The sequence below is a fragment of the Typha latifolia genome, chromosome 4 (assembly GCF_019914945.1).
Source record: "Typha latifolia isolate L0001 chromosome 4, TyphaL0001v2, whole genome shotgun sequence".
NCBI classification, from domain to species: domain Eukaryota; kingdom Viridiplantae; phylum Streptophyta; class Magnoliopsida; order Poales; family Typhaceae; genus Typha; species Typha latifolia.
Window position 1 is genome coordinate 5,071,456 of NC_133089.1, and position 26,505 is coordinate 5,097,960.

Sequence of the window (26,505 nt, forward strand, 5' to 3'; positions counted from 1 at the left end):
AGTAATATCAAACTAATATGAAACATAAGATCAAAACCCTTTTACTTATTCAGAATTTCAGCCATTATTTTCTGACACAATTATCTTTATTATTTATAATTTATATTTTGATTGATTGTAGTTTTTTTAACACAATTATCTTTGTTACTTATTATTTATATCTTTATAATTGAATTAGGTTTTATTTCAAGCTTGATTCAAGCCTAAATTAATTCAAACTTGCCTCGAAAATGGTTTGAAATTGATAAAGCTTGAAATTACTAATTGAGCAGCTAATTTAAGTTCGTTTAAGCTCGAAATTTGTTCGAGTTTGAAATTGGCTCGAATTAATATTATTTTAATTCAAGCTTGATCACAAAGACAGGCTCGAAATTAATTTTAATCCAAGCTTGATTAGAGCTAGGCTCGATCAAGCTCGGCTCGTTTACACCCCCATATGGCACCCAAACTATACTTTGCCTCCATCTCTTTCTGTTGTTAACAAATAGAGCCCCAAAATTAGTAAAACAAATTAAAGCGCTACCTTTGTGAACTCACAATAGTATTAAAGTAGTGCATATGTATATAGTTTCTATTTTTGTTCAATAATCACATTAGGGATGGAATATTAGTATCATATTCAGGATGATAAATGTTACCAGAAATAATGTGACAACCATAAGGATAACTAATGGTGTTCTTGAGTTTAGTTTGAAAATAAGAAAGTTCTGTTTTTATTTTGTGATGTTTTTTTTTCTTCTTCTTGTTTTCATTAGTCGGCTCCCAACAAGAACATCTATGTACTGAGTTAGCTAACATAATATCAATTTACCAACCACTTAACTCTGTAGCATTTACTTCTAAATACATAGGAAACTATACATATGAACGGATTGATAGAGATCTAGTTCCATAATAATTTAGGGTAGCTTAATTTATTTTTACCTGATTCACATTCACATCATTAGCTAATGGCAACCTAAGATTTAATCTCTACTAGTTAGGTCAATAGGGCAACCTAAGATTTAATCTCCTCAGCCAAATGGAGTGCATTATCATATGAATCACGTCAAATCTCTTGGCCGGTCTATTGAGCACGAAATGCCTTTGCACCTGCATCACTCTCTTCTGCAACGTCCTATACCTCCTCTCCGGTATCCCTTTGAGTATACTCTTGATCTCCGGTATCCTCTCCACCGGAATCTGCACGGAGAACTTACTCCAATCCAACACGTCTCCGAACGGCAGTGGATAGTTCACGGATATGATCACGGGGACGCACCCCATGAATATCGATTCGACGATCCTCGGACTCGCGACCTCGTACCCGCTGGGGCAGAGGCAGAATTTGGCCAGGCTCATGAACTCGCCGTAGTCTTGGCCTTTTGGCAGGTACTCGTGGACGACCACTTCTTGATCCTTTCCTTTCCACTGGCGGAGGAGTATCTCTCGTATGTAGCCGTGCGAGCCGCCGGCGAAGAAGGCGAGGATGGTGCGTTGCGCGGCGGGGTTGTGCCGGACCGGCTGCGAGAGCCGTCCGTCCGGGAGGTGCACCTCGGGGAGGGTGACGTCCTTTCCGAGCTTGAATCCTTCGGAAGTGTTTGCGTTGCAGATTACTCGGATTGAGTTCTTGTAGAGCTCGGCCTTCCCTTTTGATAGATGTGGAGCCTAAGGTTTTTAACCACGAGTTGAAAAGTTTAATTTAACAAGCATAGAAATATTCTCCGTTTGAAATCTAATATAATCCTAGCACGCCTACCCAATCATGGCAAGAAACCATGAAGTGATCAGCTCCAATGCTTCTGTTCCAGAAGGGGTACTTCTCGGCGACGACGTCGACGTAGTCGGCGATCAAGCGCTTCAACGGCCCCCAGTAGTCTTTTACGTTAGGCTTGTAGACGTATTCCACGATGTTAACTACGCTGAAAGGGAGGAAGAAGGCGTGGGCTTCTTCCGGCCGGCGAGCGATGAAGGTGTTATTCTCGTCTTCTATCTCGCTGATGAAGTGCCCTTCGATGGCGTAGATGTTCCCGCCCGGTCCCCCGTGGACTATCGGCGGCTCTCCTTCCTTATACACCCAAATCTTGAACCTCTTCTCCATCTCAATATAACTCCTGAGTAAAATTAAAAAAAAAAATTACCGTTCTCTATCAGCTTAAGTACTCTTTAAGAGTGATATAAAAAGAAAGAAATAATTTTAACTGACTGATGAAATGCGTAGGCGTTGCGGTAGACGATGCCCCTAGGGATGAAATCCTCCTCCTTGCCGGAGGAGTAGTTGCGCAAGGCGATCGCTCTTCGGATGTTGGATCGAGCCTTGGCGAGACCCACTTCGATAGAACCAATCTTTGCCTATCCAAAAGTAAATCACGTAATTAACTCAATAGTATGGAAGCTAATTCGTCGTAGAAATGCCAATCCTTAGTTATTCTACTTACTCTTTTATTTGGGATCAGCTTTGGCTCTTGATGGTCTTGTAGAGGAATAGAAGTAGAGGAAGACTCGGTAGTGTTGTTGTTGGCTAAGTCTTCAAAGAAGCTTTGGAATTGATGGAAGCTTCTCTGATCAAAGAGAAGGAAGGGGATGAGGAGGAAGAATAGGAGGAGAAGAGGCGTAATGGAGGGAAACCGACTGATGCCTTCCATCTTCTTCCTTCTTCTTTCTTCTTCTTTCTTCTTCTTCTTCTTCTTATGAAGAGCTCGAACTTTGAACGTGGATCTCTGTCTGCTAGTTCACCTGCAAACTGCCACGTGTTCATTTGTTTGAGATAGACTCGGAAACTATATCTCCAGATACAACAAACTACTGGATCTCAGTACTAAAAAAGAGTAAACTAAGCTGACTAAATATTTTCTCTTCTAGCAAAACTTTCTGGGGTTAGTTTTGTTTCGAGCTTAGATTACGATCAAAAAGGTTAGAAACTTAGACGAACGACTCATGGGTGGCACCTATTTCGATGAGTTAGTTGCTTAGGCGAGAAGGTTGGCTTTATAGAATTGGATTAAAAACAAAGTAGCGATAGAAATAGATAGAGACTAATTAGGAGGTTGGACTACGTAACATTTACGTTGATGGGGATTTTATTAACTCACTAGTCAATGGCCTCGATGCTAAGGAAGAAGGTAGAGATGCCAGCTCAAGTAGCAAACTTCCAGATATTAATATGGATCAATTGGGCCAACTCATATAGGCTTTCTTCTTCTTCTTTTTTCTTTTTTTTTTCCCTTTTGAAGCATACTATAAAATTGGAGCATTAATTTAGTTTATGCAGTTTTTTTTTAAAGAAGGCAATTTGAATTAATGACGCACAAATAAGAGGATGCAATGAAAGAGAGGCTAATTTTGAGTTTTGGATAGATTAATTAAGAGGGAAATGGGTTCTACTCAAATCCCACCTAAAAGGATTTAATAAAGGTAATATGGATAAAAATAAATAAATAAATAAATAAACTTCAAAGAATATATATGAAAAACAATGATAATTATTAACCCATATTTTTAATAAATTCTTGAAAAATTCTATATCACAACACGCTACTGGGGATTTAATTACCCGAAAATTGAAATTAAAAACATTGGGAAGGTAGCTCAAGAAGAGGTATCTCTTGCTGGTCTCTGAGTTCATGGCCAAATGGAAGCCTGGATGAGCACCTCTACAGCAAGGAGAGGCTCCTCCGGTGGAGCGAGAGGTACAAAATCCTAGATTATGGTATATAGAATATCTGAGTTCAGGTGACACAAAAAATGCTAACACTTTGATTCCCTTACAAAACTACAGGTGAATACAAAAATGCATACAAACACTTTGATTCCTTTGCAATGGTTGAAATCGTAGCTTATGAGTATCTAATATATCTGACTTCAGATGTGGTACCTATAATTTGCAACAGGAAAGGCTTTTGTAAAGAGTCAGACATCTATAGCTTTGGAGTAGTTGCTCTGGAGATCGTATGTGGCAGGAAGCCAATTGAGAGAAGAGAAGATCTAGACCAGCTTAATCTAGTTCAATGGCTCTGGGAGCTATTCGAAAGGAAGTTGCATTTGTGTGCAGTGGATGGGAGATTACAAGGGGACTTCAGTGAGGAAAGCATAGACAGGGTAATAACAATAGGGCTATGGGGTGCTCATTCTGATTGCAAATTTAGGCATCTCTAAGACAAGTGATCAATTCTCTCTAATGTCTTGTTTGCTTTGAGTTTAGAGACTCTCCTGAGCTGGTTCAGTAATTAAATATATTTTTTTATTTTTTTTATATCTAAGTAAATTTACTTTTAAAAAAATTAAGACTAACTAATCGAGTTTGAGATTTAGTCTCAAATCAAACAAAGTCTAAGCTTAGACGGTGCTCCGCCGCCCAAGTTGCCACCCAAGATGCCCGTGCCGTTATACCTCCCGCCCCTTCCGGTGATGAGTCGTTGGACAATCTATTGTTCAAACTCTGCCATGCTAGGCCGTTGAGGCATGCATTGCCCCAACTTTAGCTGTGTTATTGAAGTGTAGGTAGATGTTGTTTTCTTTTCCTTTCCTGATCACTACCCCCACCAATCACTAGTCCTATAGTGCATGAAAATTAAGGTTACAATAGTAAGGGCTTAAATGTAACATAGAGTACATAGTTTTAACTTTGTTGGCCTTTTTCACTATGATATTGGATAATCTTAGTAGTAGCATGCATTGAGCAAGTATTCTTCTAGTTATATAATAAGAAAATATAATTTTTAAAGGTTCATCTTCTTCTTTTTTGTACTTATAAATTTGTAAGATTTATATGGTAAGCAAGTACTCAGCAACCTTCTATTGTGAGCAAAGTCTAAGGAAGTCATTGTCCAGATTGCTACTTTGCTTTGAACTCACACATTACTTGAGCTGAGATGCACTGTCATTCTTTTTCTTGAAGTGTAAACAAGGATACAACTCTTAAATACCAGTGACATAGTATTCAAATGGTTAAAAGGAGTTTATATTGAATAAGTGTACCGTGATTGCCGGTTTAACGAAGACACTATTAAATTTTCACTTCTCTGAAATAATAAAAGTATACCACTCTTATATATTAAAAGTTCCCATACCAAATAAAACTTTGAAAATTAATTTCGAATTTTAGGAAACATTTATTGGCACTCATGAAGTATTGGAGAAATTAGTGTCAACTTCTAGCTCAAGTGGTCCAGGTATGTAATCCCCATACAAATATGGTAGAATTTCTTGTAAGGACAATTGCATTAAGTGTTTTATTATTAGAATTAGTCTACATGTATATATTTAATGTGGAGACTAAGTTCCATTGTGACTATGATTCTAGTAATGTTCATTTCTATGATAGCATAGATGATTGAGGCCACTATTTTATCCTGTTAAATTATTGTGGCATATCCCTAGTTTATTCATAGAGGTATATATGAAAACTGTTTAAGATTTAGATTATTTTTTCTCCTAGTTCTATTAAGAGTTGGTGTTATTAGATATTCCGTTAACCTAGAGTTTAAGATATTAGATAATAAATTAATAATATATATCATGTCTTTAATATATCTTCTCCTCCTCGGCACACATAAATAATAAGTAATAAGATGCATGCTAAAAAATAGGAAGGAGAAAAACTAATGTAATTTTATCCTGTAATAAGAACATTTTAGTTATTTTAGAAATAAAATATTTTTACTTAACTAAATATTCTTCAAATCTAATCCAATATATTTTCTGCACATATTCCTCAAATTATAAGACACGATTTATAAATAGTAAAAATATAGGGTATAAATTATAATTAAAAAAAAAGTAAGGTATTATATGCGAATTAGCTTTAATATCATATTTTTATATCTCTAGGGTTCCATCTCCGCATGCAATTGCTTTACCAGGGTACCATCATTTTAATGCATCAAATACTTTATTTTTATCTCCTTAGCCTCTCGGGATCCAAAAAAGTGAATCCTTCTTCCAAAGTCTCCAGCCTTCGTTCTTCTCGGATATCATCATTTTTTTTGGATCCCGAGGCACATTCAATGGCTTAGAGTCTCATGGAGTTTTATCTAAGCATTTTGACAATCTTATAATATTTTTAAAAAATATATTAAAAACACCAAGCATTTTAGTTTTCTGGAATAAATAATTCTACTTAGATCTCTGAATTATAATTATTTTTTTATCATACACTCTTTAAACTTTTTATTACTTATATATATCTCCTTGAATTAAGAAAAGTATTCATGTATACCCTTAAACTAAGATAAAAAAAGTAATTATATGAACCTCCAAAGCAAAAATAATAATAATTTAGAGGGGTATACGGTAAAATAAAAATTTAGAAAAATAGACATAAAAAATAATAGTAGTTAGATGATGTGAGTGAAATTATTTGTTTCTTTAATACCTTTCATTCTGCCTCTTTATTTTATTTTACTTTTAATATGTCAGAAATTCTTTGAGTTAATTTAACCTATCCAATAGAGCTTATTTTAATATTTTTAAAAATAATGAGAGCAAGTAGATTAACTTAAGTAAATATTTGAGGTTTGCTTTTAAGGCATAATTGTGCTAAGATCTTCTGAATTTATACTCATATATATATATATATATATATATATATATATATATATATATATATATATATATATATATATATATATACATATGGACGGTATTAATGAAAAATGTCTAACCGAATATGCATTTGGAATTATTTTTTTATATGTTAAAAAAATTTAAAAAAATTATATAAAAAAACTAATAATTTATGGGGTGTAAGTATAATTATCTCTTTTCAACTCCGGAACTAACATCAAAGTGTTTATACGATAATAAAATGACATATACCCATTTGGTGGGATATTTCTCGTATATTAGATCCTATAATGAATGATAGAAGATGAGCAGTTTAACTTGTGAGATGGATGTTTACCTTCATTGCCTTCCCTTTCAATTAATGGATGCTTAGTTTTCCAAACACCCTCTCTATCAATGTGGGGGCTTGGCTTGATTACCAAAGCCGACCTAATAGTAGATGACATCAAAAACTTCTGCTTCTCCTTCAATTTTATAGATGAAGTTGCACTTTCTCCTTAATGAATACCTTTCCTATCTCCTATAAAATCTTTTATAGTTGTTTAGTTTCTAATTTCCCCTCGATTCTTAATCACTAGAATAAGAACTCCAATGGATTAAAACATTAACAAATTGATTCACAAACAAGCCATATTGGACACCTAATCTTAACACGTCGTCTCAATGTGTAACAATAAATTATTCCTACATATCTAACGGCTCCAATCACTATATAATCGTATAGTTACTTATTATTCTCTATTTTTTGTTTTCATTGCTAAAAACCGCCCTGAGTTAATTTTAAATCGATAACAATTAATGATATAGAAAATATTCTATTACTTTTAAAACTAAACAGTAAAATCCTTTAATAGAGGAGGCAACGATACTCAAAAGTAAATAGAAGAAGGTCAACTTACATAAGGCTATTATGATAACTATGCATACGTAGTCAAATTTTACTCATTATTTGTATGGTAACTATCAATTAAGTGAGACTAACATCACATAATATAAAACACTCTTTTAAGTGTTTCGTTTTTTGTTAGTAAATTTCCATTAACTTAGACTAGGTGATGTTTGACCTTCCACCACTCCTTGATTAGGAGGAGCTCTCCAAGAGGATTAAATCATTAACAAATCCATTTCCAAACAAGCCAAGTTGGCCCAATGAAACAATCTAATATCATATCCAGTGTCATCATTCCCACATCCTAATCATAAAGGTTGGCATTGATAGGAAACCAATGCCATCGTTCTCCAGCAAAACTTGCATCAATTAGCATTAACAATTCCAATTCCCCCCAGCATTAAAAAAGAGGCGAGCTTTAATTAGCTGCTACCGAAAACGTCCAATTTCTTGAAAACCCCGAGCGAATCGATTGATTGCTTGCTCGGTAAAATTTCTTCGTTTCCTTTACCGAATTCCTCTAATCAAAGGATTCAAAGCTGACCCATTTTTTTCCCCCATCTACCCTTCTCCTCTCGCTGGAGAGAAGAGAAATGGGATCTCGGCGAGGGGACGGGAGGAGTCGGCGGTGAGTCGCGGCGCGATCTCGGTGATCTTGGGTTCGGGGGCGTCTTCTGTGGGAGGGGACATTTTTCGTGGGGTTTCTTGGTTCGGGTCTTCTTGGATCCGTGGAGGAGATGAGTTGGAGGTATAAGGTCGGCTTGCTCCTCATTGGGGCGGTTGTGGTGATATGGGTCACCTCCGCCGAGGTCACGCAGGTCTGTTGTTTTTCTTTATTTTCTTTTCCTTCTTGAAATCTTGATATTTTGGTTGTAATTTTTTTGCTGTATTGTGCCGAGGGTGACAGCCTGGTGTTAAAAGCTTAGAACTTAGATACATCTCATCGATTAATTTAGAGTTGCCATGGTAATTTGTTTAGATTCAGGAGAGGGGGTGAATCTACTGAGAGATGAGTTTATCTTGCTATAGCTGAAGCAATCATTATATGGGATTCTTGCCTTGTTTGAGGAAATCTCAAGATTTGCTCCTTGCCTGTATGAGCATGAAATTGAAGATCTCTGTCGTCAGGTCATCAGTCTTAGGTTAAATTTCTGTCAATTCTTTTGAGGGTGCTTTCTTGATGTGTGGAATGGTGCCAATAAGTGGAAATAGGGAAATAATGTAAAGGGAGTTGAAAGTGACTCATGACTGTGAAGCTTTTGGAAGGATGAAATTGGTAGTTGCAAGTGTCATCTGTCACCAGAAGTTGCAAAGAGGAAAAGAATAATAGATGTACAGATTGGTGGATTTTTATTGCTTTCTAAAGGCTAAGCAGACTCATACTTATTTTGAATGTATTGTCTATTCGCTTATCTTTGAAGACTATTAGGAATTTGGTTAACTAAGTTGCCTTGCTAGTGCTTATTCGTGGAACCAAACTATGAAATAGATGATCTGTTAAACTAAAATTCAAAACTTTGAGATAGTTAAGAATTCAAGGAACTTGAAATGCTAATGCAACAGTACAAAGTTTTTTCATGCACTAATGCTGTTACTCTTTGATGGCATTGTTTTCAAGTTAGAATCTTGGAGGAATTAGATATGACAGTTTTGATTGACTATGAATGTAAAACACCAAGCTGCATGCCAATATGAATGGACCCATTATTAGCATAATGAAATTATAATTATATAAAATGAGTATACAGCACGATAGAGAAGTGGTAGTAAATAAATATATTGCTATAGTATATGTGAAACCATATAACTTTTGGTATATATATTGGTTATACTGTACATGTGATACATCAGAAATGGGTATATGATAATGGCATAGATAGCTGAAAATGATAGCTAAATATCACCTGTTTTCTTAGTAACTTAACCTTATTTGGATTTTGTGGTATACTTGATTTGAAAGATAAGAGGGATAGCTGGGGAAGAACTCATATATTGGATAAAGAGTATATTCATCAATTCTTTACACTTATTTCATTACAAAGACTTTGTCCTGCTTGAAGTTTTAAACTGCACCTGAAGCATTAAATATGAAGTAGCAAATAGATTAGATGGAGATGGTGTCACTGAAGAACAAGAAGAGGAAGACAAAACAAGAGGAGAGGCAAAGCGTAAACAGAGAATTGTCTGAGAAGGAAAAAGAAGTCAAGCTGAGAGGTTGATGATTCTAATAAAGGCAACAGGATAAGGAGCAAATCTGAAGAAGAAGAAGATAATTAACTATTAGAGTCATTAGATTTATATATTATTTATTTATCTAGATACATGGTGACTTTGTATAAATAGGGATAAGGCCCCCTTTTTCAAAAATCAAGCAAATACATCTTTGACCAAAATCCTTTCCTCCCTTCGTCTCCTCTCCAAACTCATTTTAGGTTTGGACCTTGTATTATTTCATTGACAATACAAAGAAAAGAACCAAAGAGAAGAAAAAGGAAAGAAAGGATACTCTTTCCCTCTAATTCAAGAATAGTTAGGTTTTATGAGTTAGCCCCCCGTAATTTAAGATCATAATTTGCTATGCTTGTGCAACAGTTGTTAAACTAAACACTAGCCAAACTACATATGAATATTGGGTAATGAGTGAACAGTTATACCTTAAATAAATAAATACCAAACCATATTGAGCATGGCTTGGTCTATGGAATGAGATAAGCACAAGATTCATAACTTAGAGAGCTCTAAGTATCTCTCTTCCTAAACCCATCAATATAGTTGGCAGCCTGTATCGATTGATCACCAAGTAGTACATGGTTCTTTTCTTTTGGCTGATCATAAGAAACCTTCTGACATATTCAACATCATAATCATGCCCATGTTAAATTGTACTGGCTCAATAGATTATTATAATTTCATGAGCTCATTTCTTTCCTATATTGGCAGATTTGCGGTTATTTATCAAATAAGCTCTAACTTTACAACTATTGTACAGGGTATATTCACAGACTACAAACAGCCCTTTGCAGTGACTTATTTGGGAGCTTCACTTATGGTTGTGTATCTGCCTTTAGCATTTCTAAAGGACTGGTTGTGTGTATTATTCAGAAGGAATTCTAGAAGTCGTGGCATTTCAAAACTGATCAACAAAACTTCTTCTGGCATTGACTCTCCTTTAAAGCACAGTGAGATGCAGAAAATGTTGGAATTGGAATCACTGACCCCTCTAACTAAAAAAGACAGTGAAGCAGACCTTTCTGCACGAGAAGAGGATGTTCCTAATCTACTGAAAGAAAATCTGGCACTTTCCACTTGGGAAATTGCAAAATGTGCGCTCTATCTTGCCCCTATATGGTTTGTCACAGAGGTTCGGTTCTAATGTTGCATATCTATATACCTAGCATAGATTATTTCTTAGTTGAGAGAAGTTATTTTGTTTATCCTATGTGAATTGGTATTTCTCATCTGGATACATAGGTGGGAGTGCTGTTGAAAGATCACTGTCCATTTTACACTTTTTTTCACTTTTAATTACTTTTTAGCATTTCTAGACCAACTTTTCTCATAAGTTGTTATTCATATTTTTGTGTTAAGTTCCTAGACATTTGAAGCTTAATATTCCTATTGCAGCTAGATTTTTGAAATATGTAATTGTAAGCTTCATGTGCAAAAGGATCCTTATAGACTGTTTTTATGTCTTTGTTTTCTTGGTGATGTTTTAAGCATGATGAAGTTAGAATATTCATTGATGAATATCTCAATTATGCAACTTCTAGTTGTCGAACAAGATATGACTTCTTCCTTATCTCTTGTGATGGATGGATGCAGTATCTATCAAATGCAGCACTTGCAAGAACTAGTGTTGCAAGTACCACTGTACTATCTTCAACTTCAGGACTCTTTACTCTCTTTATCGGAGTACTTCTGGGTCAGGACTCCATAAATGCAGCAAAAATCATTGCAGTTTTGGTCAGTATGGCTGGTGTTGCTATGACTACTATGGGCAAGACTTGGGCATCAGATGAGTCAGAGCTAAGCTCTTCTGGGTAAGCTTGTTGCATATATATTTTATTATTCTGCTAACTTTGGAATAATTCTTTAATCATTATGGTTGCTTATGATTCAACAATGAAGCTGTTCAATTTTACGCTCTCTTGTGGAACTTATTGTTTTTCCATTGATCATATCTAAGTACTCTACTGGCTTTACTTTTTGCAATTGTGAGATTTAAGCTTCAGCAAGACTGCAACAATTATATGTTCTGCAGGAATGGAAAGCGGACTCTTGTTGGCGATCTCTTTGGTGTTCTATCTGCGATGTCATATGGTCTTTTTACTGGTCGGTTCACCTTTACTGTTGCATTCATTTTTTTTTCTTACTTTAGATAAGGTCACTGCATCGTGTAGATTGTTTATCATTAATTAATTCTTTTGATTTCATTGCAGTGCTTCTCAAAAAGTTAGCAGGAGAGGAAGGAGAAAGGGTTGATGTTCAGAAACTTTTTGGATATGTTGGACTTTTCACTCTTGTAGCTCTCTGGTGGCTTGGTAAGGCTCTAAAACTTTATATTCTTCTGCTGTGCTCAGCTGTTAATTATACTATCAAATAGCATAAGGAACATTGGTATTCCGAGTTGGAGATTGATGTCTATGTCATGGATGGCATGAATGGATTCTAGAAGGAAATGCTGTTCTTATTTTCAGCTTTACATGCTGTTCTACTCTCTCACATATCTAGAATTTATTTGTCTAGAATCAGCGCTACTTTTGTTCTTTTGCAGTTTTACAGATACAAAGTAAATTAGAAATTCATTTATCAAAATTATTTTTCCTTCTGAATATATGCACTTCTTAAAAGTCTGAAGGTTCAGTGAATGAGATTCATGTTGCATTAATCCTCTAGGCAATGAGATATAGTGAAGCAATACTACTAAGCATTGATCCTCTAGGCAATGAGATATAGTTAAGCAATAAAATATTTGGACGCAGAGAATTGTGACTTCTTTTCTAGATACATACATGCAACAAACTGACATTTTGCTCCCACAGCAAATGATAGTTTAGGGGATATATGTATATTCACCTTGTTTCATTAGAGAACCCCCCACTTTGATATCCTTATCTACTTTCCTAATAAATGAAGTTCTCTCTGCACAAAATATATCATCAGAAACTTGCCCTTTTTGTTAGATATATGTGCTACAAGAGCCCAGATCATTTTGTCTCCCTCTGATCATATTTCCCTATTTTCATCCAGCAAATAGGTACAAAGATGCAACATTTACAGACATTTTGTATCCCCTTACAGTAACTCCAAAAGACTGAAAACCTCTGTTTTCTTTAATAATCTTCAGCCAGTTATTTATACAAGTATAGTGTAGCCATTTCAAAGATATCGTTTAGCACCGTTCAATTGCATAATCTGATCCACTCGGAAACATGCTAGTATAAATGGGCCAAAATGTTTCATAATCTTAGTTTTATGAACTCTCTGTATGATTTACTTCTCCCTTTCTTTCAGTGTGGCCCTTGACTGCATTAGGGATCGAGCCCAAATTCACAATACCTCACTCTGCTAAAATGGATGAAGTAGTGCTAGCTAATGGCTTTATTGGAAGCGTACTCTCAGATTACTTCTGGTATGCATGAAACAGATTCGAATATCTACAGTTTCATGCGAATATTTCATCTAATTAAGATGTTGTATGACTCACAGGGCTCTTTGTGTTGTTTGGACCACTCCATTGGTCGCCACCTTAGGCATGTCCCTTACGATTCCTCTTGCCATGGTTGCTGATATGGTCATTCATGGTCGTCACTATTCAGCAGTATACATTCTTGGTTCAACTCAGGTGATTCTATTATGTTATACATTTTATTACTTGTTGTTTGTCAGCTTCATGTAGAGTTCATTTGTTATGCATCAATCACAAGCTGTTGATATGATATGGAACAATGCTTTGCAAATAATGCATGGAGCTTTACTTCAGGAGTGAAATCTCCGAGAGAAACTTTATCATTAAGACCTCCAAGCTTGTCTAAATCCCCTTTATACTGGAAATAGTCTTTTTTTTCTTGCAGTTGGCTGCATGTAGTTCTTTGAGGTTAGCACTTCCGGCTACTAGCAGATATCATCAATTCAGCAGTCTTGAACAAATGTAGATGTGAAGCCTAGGAGTTAAATGTATACAGAAGGATAAAAGGATAACTTTCATTCCATCATTAGTGAAATATTTTCTGAGGCAACTACTTTTTGTCAAATCCGTATTGGAGAAGTGGACTGTCCAACAGTATGCAGCAGCTGGCTGGAAGTTTGATTTCATGTTTGTCCAAGAAAGTGCGGCTATTTCAAATTTAATTAGCTGCACCTATTGAATTTGCATGTGATGAAGTGATGAATCAGGTAGCATAATAGACTAGTGCCGTCCTAATGGGTGTCTAATTAGGTTCCTAGTCCATTAGGTTTTGTGCCCAACTTTCTTGATGCAAGATCTATTTCAGGTTCATTTCCTATTCCTTCCTGCAGGTTCAGCTTACTGCAAATTAATGCTGGCTTGATTTTGAATTACTAAATAACTTTGATCATAAAAAGGATAGCCATGTAGCTGACTAGATAACTACTGCTGCTTCAGATTCCTGTGGTGAATCATATTCTTTTCAAATGGGTTTCTAATTTGGTTCTTGCATGTTCAGTTAGATTTATAATTTCCATTTCCCGATGTAGTTTACTAACAAGTGACATCGAAAGATCTATACAGTAGCACCCCTTGTACTCCTGGTCTGTTTGCAGTTTTTTTTGCTTTTCATATTCTCAATAGATCATATGCTAATGCTTTTCCATGGTCTATATTTTATCTTGCTACAGGTATTTGCAGGGTTTGTCATAGCTAACCTTTCAGATCGAGTTTCGCGCTTTTTGGGTTTGTAGCAGTTTGAATCAAATCCTATGATATTGGAATTCTTTGTACACAATCAATTTTTGGTCTTGAATTAGAAAGTTGAAGTGGTCGTTAATGCAATGATCATTTCTCTTTCGCTAATATTTTGTGAATTTTGGGAGAAACATAAGTTGGTTCGTCTTTCTTTTCTTTTCTTTTCTTCTTGTTTTTGTAAAGGACCTCAGATTAAAGGATTCATTAATTCTTTTCCCTCAATTTTTATTTGATTTCTGGTTCTTGTCTTAAATGCTTGATGATGTAGATAATTTTCTTAGATTATTCTTGTGGCTCTTGAAACAGAATATATTAATTTTTCAAACTAGATGCATATTTTTTGTATAATAAAAAAATATATAATTTGTATAATAATATAAGAGATGTGCATAAGGGTTTATTTATACTATTTTAAAATTAGAGGGGTTTATTTTGTTTATTGTGCATTTATATTTGGGCTTTTTTTTTTCGTCCAAAAGTGATTTTTGGCTGAAGGAGTAGTCGATTTGCAAAAGTGGTTTCATCGCCTCCGAAACTTATCTTATTGCAAAAAAGGGGTCAATTCGCAAATATGAAGAAGAAGGATAATTTTGATAAATGAGTGTAAAAATTTTTGAGGTGCTTATTTGCAAAAATAAAACAACGAAAAAAGAAATTAATGACGCATGAGAATATGGGATACTCATACCGAGTTATAATTCGAATTAGGAAAATAAATCTAACCTAATTAAATATGAGTTGGCCTTATTCACGATAACCGACAATATTGATGGTGATCTGTAAAAAGAGAAAGACTAATTAATAAAGAGAGTCTTCTCGGCTCGATCGGGACACAGCAACGATCAAAGCGATCGAACCTCCGGTTAAGTCTGGTCCGGTTCAACCTCTTCTCTCCGGTCCGGTCCGATCTAATTCATTCTTTTACCCTTCCTCCTCCTCCTTTCTCCTCCTCCCACCACCTCCGCCTCGAAATCCCCGACGAGCCTCCATGTCTTCCTCCACCTCCACCTCCACCTCCTCCTCCTCCGCGGCATCCACCGCTCCTCCGCCGTGCTCCCACCTCGCCGCCTATCGCTCCGCCGCATCCTTCCGCCACCTCCGCCGCTGCCTCCGCCCCCTCCCTCTCGGCCGCGCCGAGATCCTCCGTGACCCCTTAGAGATCCCCATCTGCTCTCCTTGCTCCTCCTCCTCCTCCTCCTCTCGCCTCTATGCCTGCTTATCCTGCGCCGCTGTGTCCTGTGCCACCCACGCTCCCTCACACGCTGCCGCGGGGCACGAGATCGCCGTCGACGTCCACCGTGCCGAGCTCTTCTGCTGCGCCTGCCACGACCAGATCTATGACGCCGAATTCGACGCCGCCGTCCTCCTCTCCCACTCCTTCTCTTCCTCCGCTCCTCCGCGAGCAAAGAGGCGCCGCCGCCGGGTCGAGTTCCGCCCCTGGTCGCCTGATCCAGCGGAGAAAGCTGCCGTGTGTCACGGATCCAGCCCAATCACAATCGAATCGCCGCCGTGTGGGCTTAGGGGATTGAATAATTTGGGGAATACTTGTTTTATGAACTCGGTGCTGCAGGCGCTGCTCCACGCGCCTCCATTGCGGAACTACTTCTTGAGCGATCGGCATAATCGATTGGTTTGTAAGCAGAGAACGAAGAAGAAGAAGATTGTTGATGGGAGTGGGGGTGGTGACAATGCAGGGATTTGCTTGGCTTGCGACCTTGATACCATGTACTCGGCTGTCTTCTCCGGCGACCGCTCGCCGTATAGCCCTGCCAAGTTCCTCTATAGGTCAGTTCAGCTCTTTCGTTAATCTTTTGGTAGGTTAATAATTACTGTACTACTGAGTGACTTAAACGAACTTTAAATTGTTTCTATTCCTTCTATGGGAAGTTATCATTTTTTTAGTGCTGGCTTGTAAGAGAATTCAACCTCTGTTTATGGGGAAAAAAATAACTAGGCTTTTGTTTACTTATTTGAGATAAATGCTATTGTCAGTTGGATTCCATGTCTAAACCGGTCAAATTCAAGGTTTTATTATTATTAACAGAATATGGAACTATCTTCATGGTTTGTTTTGGTGATGCCTTTGGGTTTCTTCTTACATTTTTCTCTGTAGATGGAACTATCAAAGCCCAAGAATTTCAATGTCTTGATTTGACATCAGCAATTTTCAAGCTCATGCCTTCCATTAGTAGGATCTTGTTACAATTCATGATTGTGACCAATGGTCTTGGAGTTAACGAATTGTGCTTGCATCAAATGAAAGTAGAATCCCTCAATAACTACAACTTGTTATATGCACAAGAGGTTTGATGGAGTCGTCAGCCAATCTGTAATGTTACGGATATCTGTCTTAGTACATTAGGGAAAACATCTCTGGTTCCTATCTAGTTTCATTCCAATGACTCTTCTTTTCTGACATGCAATTATGAGTTTTAATACTGCAAGGAAAGACCAACTAATTCGCATATCACCGATTTCCAGCTTGATGTTATGAATTGATCTGCAAATTTGCATTACAATGATTTCCAACTTGACATTTTTGCATTTAATTAGAGAAGAATGCATAATCCCGGATTCCTTGTTGTCTTATGAATTATATTGGACTATGTATGTTTTGTTTCTTGTTACATGATCATGTACCTTTATATGATCTCTGCTTCTGATAACGGGATGACTCTACAGTTGGTGGCAGCATGCAACAAACCTTGCAAGCTACGAGCAACAGGATGCACACGAATTCTTCATCTCCATTCTTGATCGAATCCATGAAAACATTGTGGAAGACCGACAAAGATCACAGAATGCAGGTAGTCTGCTCTTTCTAATCCATTTCGTTTAGCTTGCAGATCCTTTGTGTATTTTAACTGCCCAGCAGAGAATACTTTGTGACTGAGCTTACCGACTGATCCTATTAACTTTTGGATTTTCTACTGTTATCAGAAAATTTAACCTGCATAGTTAACGGGGTCTTTGTATTATAGAAGTTACAAAGTTCCAGTTTCAGTCAGTTTCATTTTTTACCCCTAAGAAGAAGGAAACTTTTCAACCAAAAAGAATTGGTTTTGGCCGAGTGGCTCGAAACTAGGGTTGAAACCAACTCTGTCTGATTAGTTTTAGCGTTGAATGAGTGAGTTTCAGCATTGGTTTTGGACCTGCTCTTGGCCAAACCATGGATATATATACAAGTTCAAATTTTTCTGAAAGGATTTTTCTGATAAATCATGCCTAGTCACCATACATAAGTATGCATGTATGTATATATATATACACACATCTCAATATGCTCTAAGGTTGCTACATTTTTCTATCTTGTGGATGATGTTTTCTTTTTCTGTTGGTAACTCACCAACTTGTCTTATGATTCCCTTTCTTGCAGTTTGCTAGGATCTACAGATTATTTCTGGAAGATGATAAAATCTTAGTATGATTTTTCCATCAGATAAACTATTAGACAGATGATCTGAGGTCATTTGTCAGCTTTATCTGATTTGAGTTAAATTATTTCGTATTCCTGCAATTGTTTTTCATTAAGCAGGTGAATGGCCTTTTATTTGTTGGAAGCTCCTTGGTGATATATTGTGGTATGGTTAGAGAATCCCTTGTAACACAATTATTTCTTCATATATACACTGAAACGATAGATTTGTAATTTCTTGTCTTCCATTTTGTATATAATTGAATGTCTTGAACTCCGTATAACTTCTAATATGGTTTTAATTTTTGACATTTATTGTCTAAGGCAATTCTTTATATAAATAGAATAATAGTCCCCTATGAATATTCTCTTTTCTAACTTCTTGCGCTTATGCTGGTAATAGGCCATGGAGGCTGTTGCATTGCCCATAAGGTATTTTCTGGTATCTTGAGATCTGATGTTACTTGCACAATTTGTGGTTTCACATCCACCACATATGATCCGTGTGTGGACATTTCGTTAGACCTGGATTCTGGCCAAAATTCTATCAATGGTACTACATCAAAGTTACATTTACGCAATGGGGAGAAGGACTTGCCGAGCCTAAGTTGTGGAGTATCTACACTCATGAGATGTTTGGAGCGCTTCACAAGGCCTGAGAGATTGGATTCTGAACAAAAATTCTTTTGTCAACGCTGTAAAGAAAGGCAAGAGTCCCTGAAACAGATGTCCATTAGGAGGCTTCCATTAGTTACCTGCTTTCACATTAAAAGATTTGAGCATTCATCAATCAAAAAAATGTCAAAGAAGGTCAACCGCTTTTTGCAATTTCCATTTTCTCTTGACATGGCACCTTACCTGTCGTCCTCTATCTTGAGAAGCAGATTCGGTAATCGTATATTTTCCTTTGATGGTGATGATTCAGATGCAGCTACTGAGCTATCATCAGAATTTGAAGTATTTGCAGTGATTACTCATAGTGGCAGATTGGATGCTGGCCATTACATAACTTATATCAGGCTTAACAATCACTGGTATAAATGTGATGATGCTTGGATAACACATGTTGATGAGAATACTGTGAGGATGTCGCAAGCATACATGCTGTTCTATGTACAGAAAATGATTTATTATAAAGCAAGTGAAAGATTGATTGCTTAAAGCTAGTGCATCAGATTATGGCAGTAAGATGCACCAACGACAAAGTGAATCGAAGATTCTTCATGTCCACATCCTGGTTCACATCGCATTCTTATTCAAGGACAAACATTGGCAGTTTTGTACCGGTAAAGCCAATCTGTGTTGCATTAGTTTGATTTGGGTGATGCTATCTAACCAATTAATTGATATAGTTTATAAATCGCGAGAAGCAGTGAGGATGAAGGGGAACCAAATTTTTGATGTGTTCCTTTGAACAATTTAAAATATTTCCGTTGAGGTACAGTTCCATTAAATGGTAAATTTTCTCTATTTATTCTCATTATATCTTTCTCTCTTCCCTTCTGCATGTTGTCATTGTGTTCTTTCATGCCCTTACTTTTGTGGTGCATGAAAGCAGAATGCTTCACTTTGTGGTAGGTATAAATTGCAATGGCGTGACAATGGTATTTCCAATTTAAACGGCTGTGACTATCCGATGCTTGATGAAATTTCGTCTGTACTGATGCATTTGTCTTGTGAGCTTTGATTGTTAGAATCAGCATTTAGGTTCCTAAAGGAATCCCCTCCGTTCCATATAATTTGATTTTTATATTCTTGTTTCTGAATCTCATTCTTATAGTTTCAATTCAGTTCCAGTGAGGTTGCAACTTTCTGTTTTCCTTTGTTCCTTTGGGTAGCCTTTACATTAATCATTGTTCTACTATGACTTAACAATGCATTTCTTTTATGCTTCTCATGCCTGTGTGCTTTTTAATCTAGGATTAGAGTCAGGTACTTAGCTCTACTAGTCAATGAGGACATAAGATGAGTTTTAGTTCTATCAGACAATGACATAGGTGTTGACATTTAATGAATTTTTCATTAGAGTGATAAGTATTAAAGGCAGATTATATGAGATCTTTTCCTTACTACCATCACAATGGTCTTACCAACGATCCAACCACAAGAAGTGGCATCCTTAAACTAAAAGGATAGCATGTGACAGTGATTTCGCACAAGAATTTAAAGTGAAGTCTATGTCCTTGCCCTCTATCAGTGGTTCCTTCTTTGAACTTGAGCAAAGTCCTTGGTTAGCTGTAACGGAGGACAAACTTTAGTCCAGTATTTGGCTTGAAAGTGTCAAGGCATAACGTACAAATATAATCATTGGTGGCGTACTAATATTATTTGAGCAAATAATGCTAATAGAATTGGCAATCTACGACCAAACAACTAAATTGTGCTAAAAGGTAGAATATTTTCTCCAAAGGAAAATAAGGGTAAAGGCTTGCACAAGCGTAGGACGTTTAGATTCCCTCCCTTTACAACAAGAAAAGGGAAAAGAAAGAAGAAAAATTCTCTCGTCTCTCGATGTGAGAAATGTGACTAGTATATGTGTCACCAAGGAGAGAACCATATAGAGCCTCTCCTTTTTTTTTTTTTTTTTTTTTTTTCTTTCAATCTTTTCTCTTTAGTATTATAAGAACATCTCTTCCTCTCCCTCTCTCTCTCTCTCTCTCTCTCTCATCATAAAGTATTTTTTTCGTTAAAATTTTATCATTTCTGCTCAATATATTATTTATTTTTAGATATTTCTAATGTCTACACATAAAGTGAAAAAAGTTGATATGAAAAAAATAATATTTTCCTAAATAACTGTTGTCAAAGAGAAAAATTAAATTAATTTTTTTACGTTAAATTTAACATTTATCAGGTATTTATATATAGGTTAGGGAGACGATTTGAATTATTTTTTAATCATAGGAGTGCAAATTATATTTTCTGCTATTATTTGACTCACTTAACCTAATGGTGTGGATAAATTAAAAAAATAGAGAAATTAAAAACTAAAAACTGGAAATGCAAAATAATTAGAAATCTAGGTGAGGACACACGCATCATCACCTCCTCTCGTCTCCCACGTCAGCTTTTTCTCTTGACTTCATGATCCCAAGATCCCATCGCAGCCGTCCATCCCACTCCTGCAATATTTATACCGTCTGCTTAGTCTTATCCAAACTCTGTCCATTTTACTATATTATTTTTTAAAAGCTATATATGTGCTTCAGAAAAGCCCGACCTCGATAATTGGGCCATATTTAATAAGCTCACTAGTTTAATCTTCAAGTAATATTCATTGTTGAAAATTCTGAACTAAACACGAGATCTACTCTAATCTATCGCATTTGCTCTTCTAAGCTAATGCACTATTTAACTATCAATCAAATTGAGCCGTTGAGTAAAATTATTAAACCACGAAATAATTTTCTTTATAATAACATCTCTTAACCTTTTTTTAAGTCAGAGGAAACCGTTGGCAGTGGCTCTAGTTATTATTTATTACCTCATTTTAATCCTCTCTTCCGTTAAAATCCTCGGATCACTGCGCTTAACCTACTCCTCTCCTCTTTAACCAACCAGATATTGAAACGTGCCATCCATCAATCTTCCCGTGCAATCACAACACACCTCCGTCACAAAGCTTTTTTTAACAAATTATAAGGTTGAGAGGATTTATCCATTTAACCCCCTCAACAAATTTATTAATACATTTTTTACTCCTTTGCCCTCTCTTTAACCACATCTAGTCTTTGTCGTTTCTCGTCTTCTCTCTATTTAAACCGTTTACGGACGAGCCACCCGTCGACGTATCGAAGCGCGTTAACCCTTAGAACCCTCGCGACTGCCGGCGAGGTCTGGCAATGGGTAAGAGGGTCTCAACGAAAGCTTTCTGGATAATTTGTCGGACAAGAAAGGGTACAATGATTATCTCATCGAGGAGGAGGAAGAGGGTCTCAACGACCACAACGCCGTCCTCAAGTGCGCGGAAATCCAAAATGCCACCCCGGAAGGTGAGGTTTAAGTGGGGAAAGGTAGAATTTTGGTGTTAATACTGCAGCATTATTATTACTTATCTGGGTAATTTGTTAAAGAAGAAGTAGTGAGATTATCTTTCGTAGTGTTTTGTTTCAGCGACTTTGACAATTTCAGGATATTGTACTTGTCATCGTTTCATTGTTTCCTTTCTTTTGCATCTAACTTGTGTGAATGTGTAATTTTAGAGGCATTCATGCCTGCTTCTTAACGCATTTTTAATTAACCAGAAGAAAAACAGCATCTCCTTATGTTGAATTTCACTTGTTTTACCTGTGATACATCTGACAGCCCAGTTTCCTGTAGCTCATGACCCATGCTGTTCAAATTTTAGTAGTTATGAGAAAGCTAGAAGAGGAAAATAAAGGTGGGTAGTATGATCAAATTGTATGATCAAATTGTCTAAATTTTGATTGCACAGAGCTTCGTTGGGCCGTGGAGCAATTAGTTTAGTCTATCTGCTCGTTTTAGGTTGACGGTGTTTAATATGCTACTGGTGATATTTACGTCTTTGTGAACATGAGCTACTTCATTCCTTCTCCAGGGGTAGCAGTATATTGGAATTTTCATGGTTGTGTTTACTGTCCGGATCTTCCTCTTCTTTGGTTCTGTGGAGGGCTTTGGCACAAAGAGCCAGCCGTGCACCTACAGCGAGGACAAGTATTGCAAACCTGCTCTTGCCATTGCCATCTTTAGCACTGTGTCCTTCTTGCTGGGTGCAATCACCTCCTTGGTTTATGGTTTCCTTGGGATGAAAATTGCAACATTTGCAAATGCCAGAATAACTCTGGAGGCAAGGAAGGGTGTCGGAAAAGCTTTTATTATCATAGCATTCCTGTCTGGAGTAGTGTTGGGCTTCTTGTTGGTAGCAAATGACCTGGTGGTTTACATTGCGATAAATCTACTTATGCTGTATTATGGTGATGACTCAGAAGGTCTTTATCATAGCATTTTCTTGAGCATCATGAATGACAAGGCAAGGCTGTCCAACATGAGGACTTGAGCATGAATATTTGAAGGCCAACAAAGTTTTATTGAATAAACAAAGCTGTCCAATGCACACCTCACTGAAAGAAATTGAAACAGGGGATCATCTGAATAACTTACCGTTGTATCATTGCAGAAATTCTTTTCTCACAGTTACTCACTGGAGGACCAAACTCAAATCTTTACACAATCAATATGTTTATGTTATATGGTATTTTGAATCGCCAAAGCTTAGTTGCAGTACAGAAATACCGCAGTCAACTACCAAGCAGTCCTTTGTAAAAAGTGGACAGAAGTGAAGCTATTTCCAGATAATAAATAAAAGTAGCATATCAATGAAAATTACACTTAAAGAGTTAAAATTTCACTTAACAGACGGACTTAACAACTCCAAAAAGAGAGCAATGCTGTACCAGAGAGAACAAGAAAAGGATGATGAACAGAGTAGAGCAATTGCATGAAAGAAGTGTATTTTTTTCTATTGTGGGTTTTCCAGCAAGTCCTTGTTTTTCTTTTGTTGTTTTCTGGCTTAGGAATATTTCTTTCCATTTTTCTGAATTTTTAGGATTTTACCTGAATTTCATATCATACTTTAAAATTTTAGACAACTAAGAAATAACATGAAGTCGAAACAGTTAAAACACATATCATTCTTTCAGCAGCTCATGCATATAGCCATATACCAATACTTAAGAGCCTTGTCTATTACATCGCTCAGGAAAATTCTTTATCCCTACATTTTATTTTACATTCATGCCTGCAATCATTTTGCATCTCTTCTGCTCTACTCCATAGTCTACTGCCTACTATCAAGAAAAGCAGATAAAATGAAGTCTAGTTCTATCCTTTACCTTAAATTTTCCTTCACTTTCCTATGCAACTTAATCCTCTTCACCTTTTCTTCAATTACTATAGTCCACTTTGACAATTTGGACATTACATATGGCAAGACATGAGTTAACATTGATAGAACACCCAACTTAACCACAAACTTGGGCTTCAATTCTACACCATTTTTCACAATATAGTAATCCTCAATCTCGCATTATCCTAATTTAAATCATAAAGGCACTGCTTTGTTTCCACAAAGTATATAAAAGCTGAGAACTTGAGGAGAAGCTCTCAACCCAGTTGAAGAATACTTTGCTTGGTTTATTGGCAAATCCTTATAAACTATTAACAAGCTCTAGAAGCCTGCCATCCCTGTATATTTCAAGATTATGATCTGCCCTTTGCATCTTAGCATTAACAAAGTATATTTTAACAATAAACTTAGATTTCAAGGGAGGTGATCCTGCCATCACTACTAAACACCCTATACTCTTAAGGGTCCTGCATCAGCTTGGAGGCATACTTTCCTTATCATCAAGAAAGATATGCAAGAAATCAAATAGAGAGGACTTTTTTCTTGCATCTCTCGTGACATATGATCATGATTTATTAACAATATCTCATAATTTCATCAGAAATGGAATGAATCAAGCCAAATTCAACTGATATGCATCTAATAACTCTAAGTTATGACAGTATGAGATTCAATTAACTCAAAGAATTTCAGAAGGCAGCAAATATTCATAACTAAAGCCAGCTCCCACCTCTTAGTGTCAACTGTCAAATGCTTTTTTTTTCCAAACTGTGTATACTAACCTATATCTTCTGATACATTGAAATAGACTTATGTTTTATACCACAGTGCTTTCGATTTGACACTTTCCAAACTTCTCATCTTGGACAAGATTGTGGCCGCCATCAGAAGATAAATTGCAGCTGTCAAAAGGAAATACAAACCTAAGTCGGCTCTTTAATCAGCGGTTGCAGTTTTACCTTATCCTATATCATTCCTACCTCAGTTTAAAGACATCAACAGGAGGTGTTTAGAAAGCAACTTATATTTTCCAAATTAACAGGGCCATAGCCTTTCAAAACTGACACAGAACAGACAATTCATAAGACATGATAAAGAAGACCTTCAGATCTCCTTGAAAATATTATTAAGAAGATCATTTTATCAAAATAATGTCACTACAGCACAGCTATGCCACCAAAATTCCAATCTCAGTACCTTCCAATATCTAACCCGAACAAGATGAAATGATTTAAATCAGAAATTACTTGATGTCACAGGAGCACATACTGCCCACTCTTCAGACCCAGTTTCATTATTGGGTAATCTAATATGCACCTATGCGATACATAAATATCTCCTCTTCCTACAGATACTACAAATCACCCTCAAGAAGAATCGAAGTAACGAACTGCATAAAAAAAATAATTGACATACCAGACGGCCTAATTACCGGGCGACTTCCTTGGGCTCTCAAACAGCTGCTTCCTCAAAATGTCGTGCAACTGACCGAAAAGCTCCTTCTTGAGCGAGTCGAACGCGCCGTCAAGCCGCTCGAGCAGCTCCGTCGAATTCTTATTATACATGAAGAGCCCATTATAGAGGTCGAAGCTATCGCTACAAGTGTTCTCCACCAGCTTGAGCAGCGTCTCGTATCCTTTTGTATTGATCGGCGTCGACCTGAGGTCGAGCTTAGCAAGCAGGCGGCCGACGGTATGGGTCAGGAACTGGATCTCGGCGGCATGCTCGTCGTGCTCGGCGCACGTCATCTCGACCATCCGGCATCCCTCGCGCTCGAAGATGTCAAGGAATTTCTGGCAGCGGGCGATTCGGTCGTCGGATGCGCCGACGCGGACCTTGTCGAAGACGAAGGGGAGGCCGGCCCAGCCGTGCTTGGCGGACTCGGGGCCGAACATGGGGTGGGTGCAGACGATGTCGAAGTCGGGGGGGAGGAGGTTGAGGAGGAGGTTCTTAGGGAACTCCTTGACAGAGAGGACATCGGCGAAGAGGGTGGAGCGGCGGAGTCGGTGGAGGGGGAGGGAGCGGAGGACGGGCTCTGCGGAGAGGATGGAGGTGGCGAGGACGACGACGTCGGGGTGGGACTCGCAGAGGTCGTGGGGGTCAGCGAAGAAGGAGACGCCGATGGAGGAGGCGGTGGAGGAGTGGTCGGAGCGTGAGTGGGCGAGGAGGGTGTGGCCCTGGGAGGACATGGTGCGGGCGAGGAACTGACCGAAGTTGCCGAAGCCGACGATGGCGATCTTGAGCTTGGATTGGCGGTCGCGGAGGGAGGAGGCGCGGGACTCGTAGTCGAAGGCCTGGGCAGCGTCGATGGCCACGATCTTTCCGGCGGCGGCGGTGGTCGAGGAGAGGAAGCGGCGGCGAGGGCATGGGAGGAGAGAGGGGAGAGGAGGGGAGAGGAAAGAGGAGAGCATTTGGGGGGATTTTGGAACTTCGTATGGAAGAGAAAGCTTAAAACAAAACTAAACCCAAGATAAACCCTTCCTCACCTCTCAAAGGGAAGGGGGGAATGTGGAGTTTATGAGGCAAATGGTTGTTGCCTTGATACTTACTATTTGTAACCAAACCCCTCTGTTCTAAATTCTAATTTATTTTCTTATTTTCTTTCCCAGGTGGTGGTGGAGGAGCCGCTCAAGGAGGAGGTTTTCGTTCAGTTGCTGCACTAGTTGCACGCACGACGGTTTTTATATTTTAATTGGGTGAGGAGGACTGAGGGTGAGAGAGAACCTAAGTATACTACTGTATTAGTTGATTGTTGATTGTTGATTGTTGATTCACCGCCAGAACCCAACTAGCTGTATTCCAGAATTAATTTACCTTTTTAAAGAAAACGCTGACAAGAAAAGCGTTATTACGAAAAGATGAAATCT

The 26,505-nt window shown here is 37.5% G+C and overlaps 4 protein-coding genes across 4 annotated transcripts; 2 read left to right on the forward strand and 2 right to left on the reverse strand.

The window, feature by feature from the left end:
- Positions 1–806: 806 nt before the first annotated feature.
- On the reverse strand, positions 807–2,903 carry LOC140786718 (probable glycosyltransferase At5g20260). Its single transcript, XM_073135340.1, has 4 exons — positions 2,418–2,903; positions 2,186–2,331; positions 1,739–2,093; positions 807–1,647 (listed from the first exon to the last, which is right to left on the reverse strand). The coding sequence occupies exons 1-4, from the start codon at positions 2,622–2,624 to the stop codon at positions 985–987; spliced, it is 1,371 nt and encodes a 456-aa protein (XP_072991441.1). The 5' UTR covers positions 2,625–2,903; the 3' UTR covers positions 807–984.
- A 4,848-nt stretch (positions 2,904–7,751) lies between these two features.
- LOC140787797 (uncharacterized vacuolar membrane protein YML018C) lies at positions 7,752–14,579 on the forward strand. The gene is made up of 8 exons (XM_073136900.1): positions 7,752–8,250; positions 10,422–10,793; positions 11,255–11,472; positions 11,694–11,764; positions 11,872–11,973; positions 12,947–13,064; positions 13,142–13,277; positions 14,291–14,579. Exons 1-8 carry the CDS (start codon positions 8,170–8,172, stop codon positions 14,351–14,353), a joined length of 1,161 nt encoding a protein of 386 aa, XP_072993001.1. The 5' UTR covers positions 7,752–8,169; the 3' UTR covers positions 14,354–14,579.
- Positions 14,580–15,190: 611 nt separating this feature from the next.
- Positions 15,191–19,266, forward strand: LOC140785569 (ubiquitin C-terminal hydrolase 22-like). Its single transcript, XM_073133465.1, has 3 exons — positions 15,191–16,142; positions 17,040–17,164; positions 18,176–19,266. The coding sequence occupies exons 1-3, from the start codon at positions 15,346–15,348 to the stop codon at positions 18,931–18,933; spliced, it is 1,680 nt and encodes a 559-aa protein (XP_072989566.1). The 5' UTR covers positions 15,191–15,345; the 3' UTR covers positions 18,934–19,266.
- A 5,454-nt stretch (positions 19,267–24,720) lies between these two features.
- On the reverse strand, positions 24,721–26,330 carry LOC140785464 (arogenate dehydrogenase 2, chloroplastic). The gene has a single exon (XM_073133289.1). It carries the CDS (start codon positions 26,047–26,049, stop codon positions 25,063–25,065), a length of 987 nt encoding a protein of 328 aa, XP_072989390.1. The 5' UTR covers positions 26,050–26,330; the 3' UTR covers positions 24,721–25,062.
- Between the last annotated feature and the right edge of the window lie 175 nt (positions 26,331–26,505).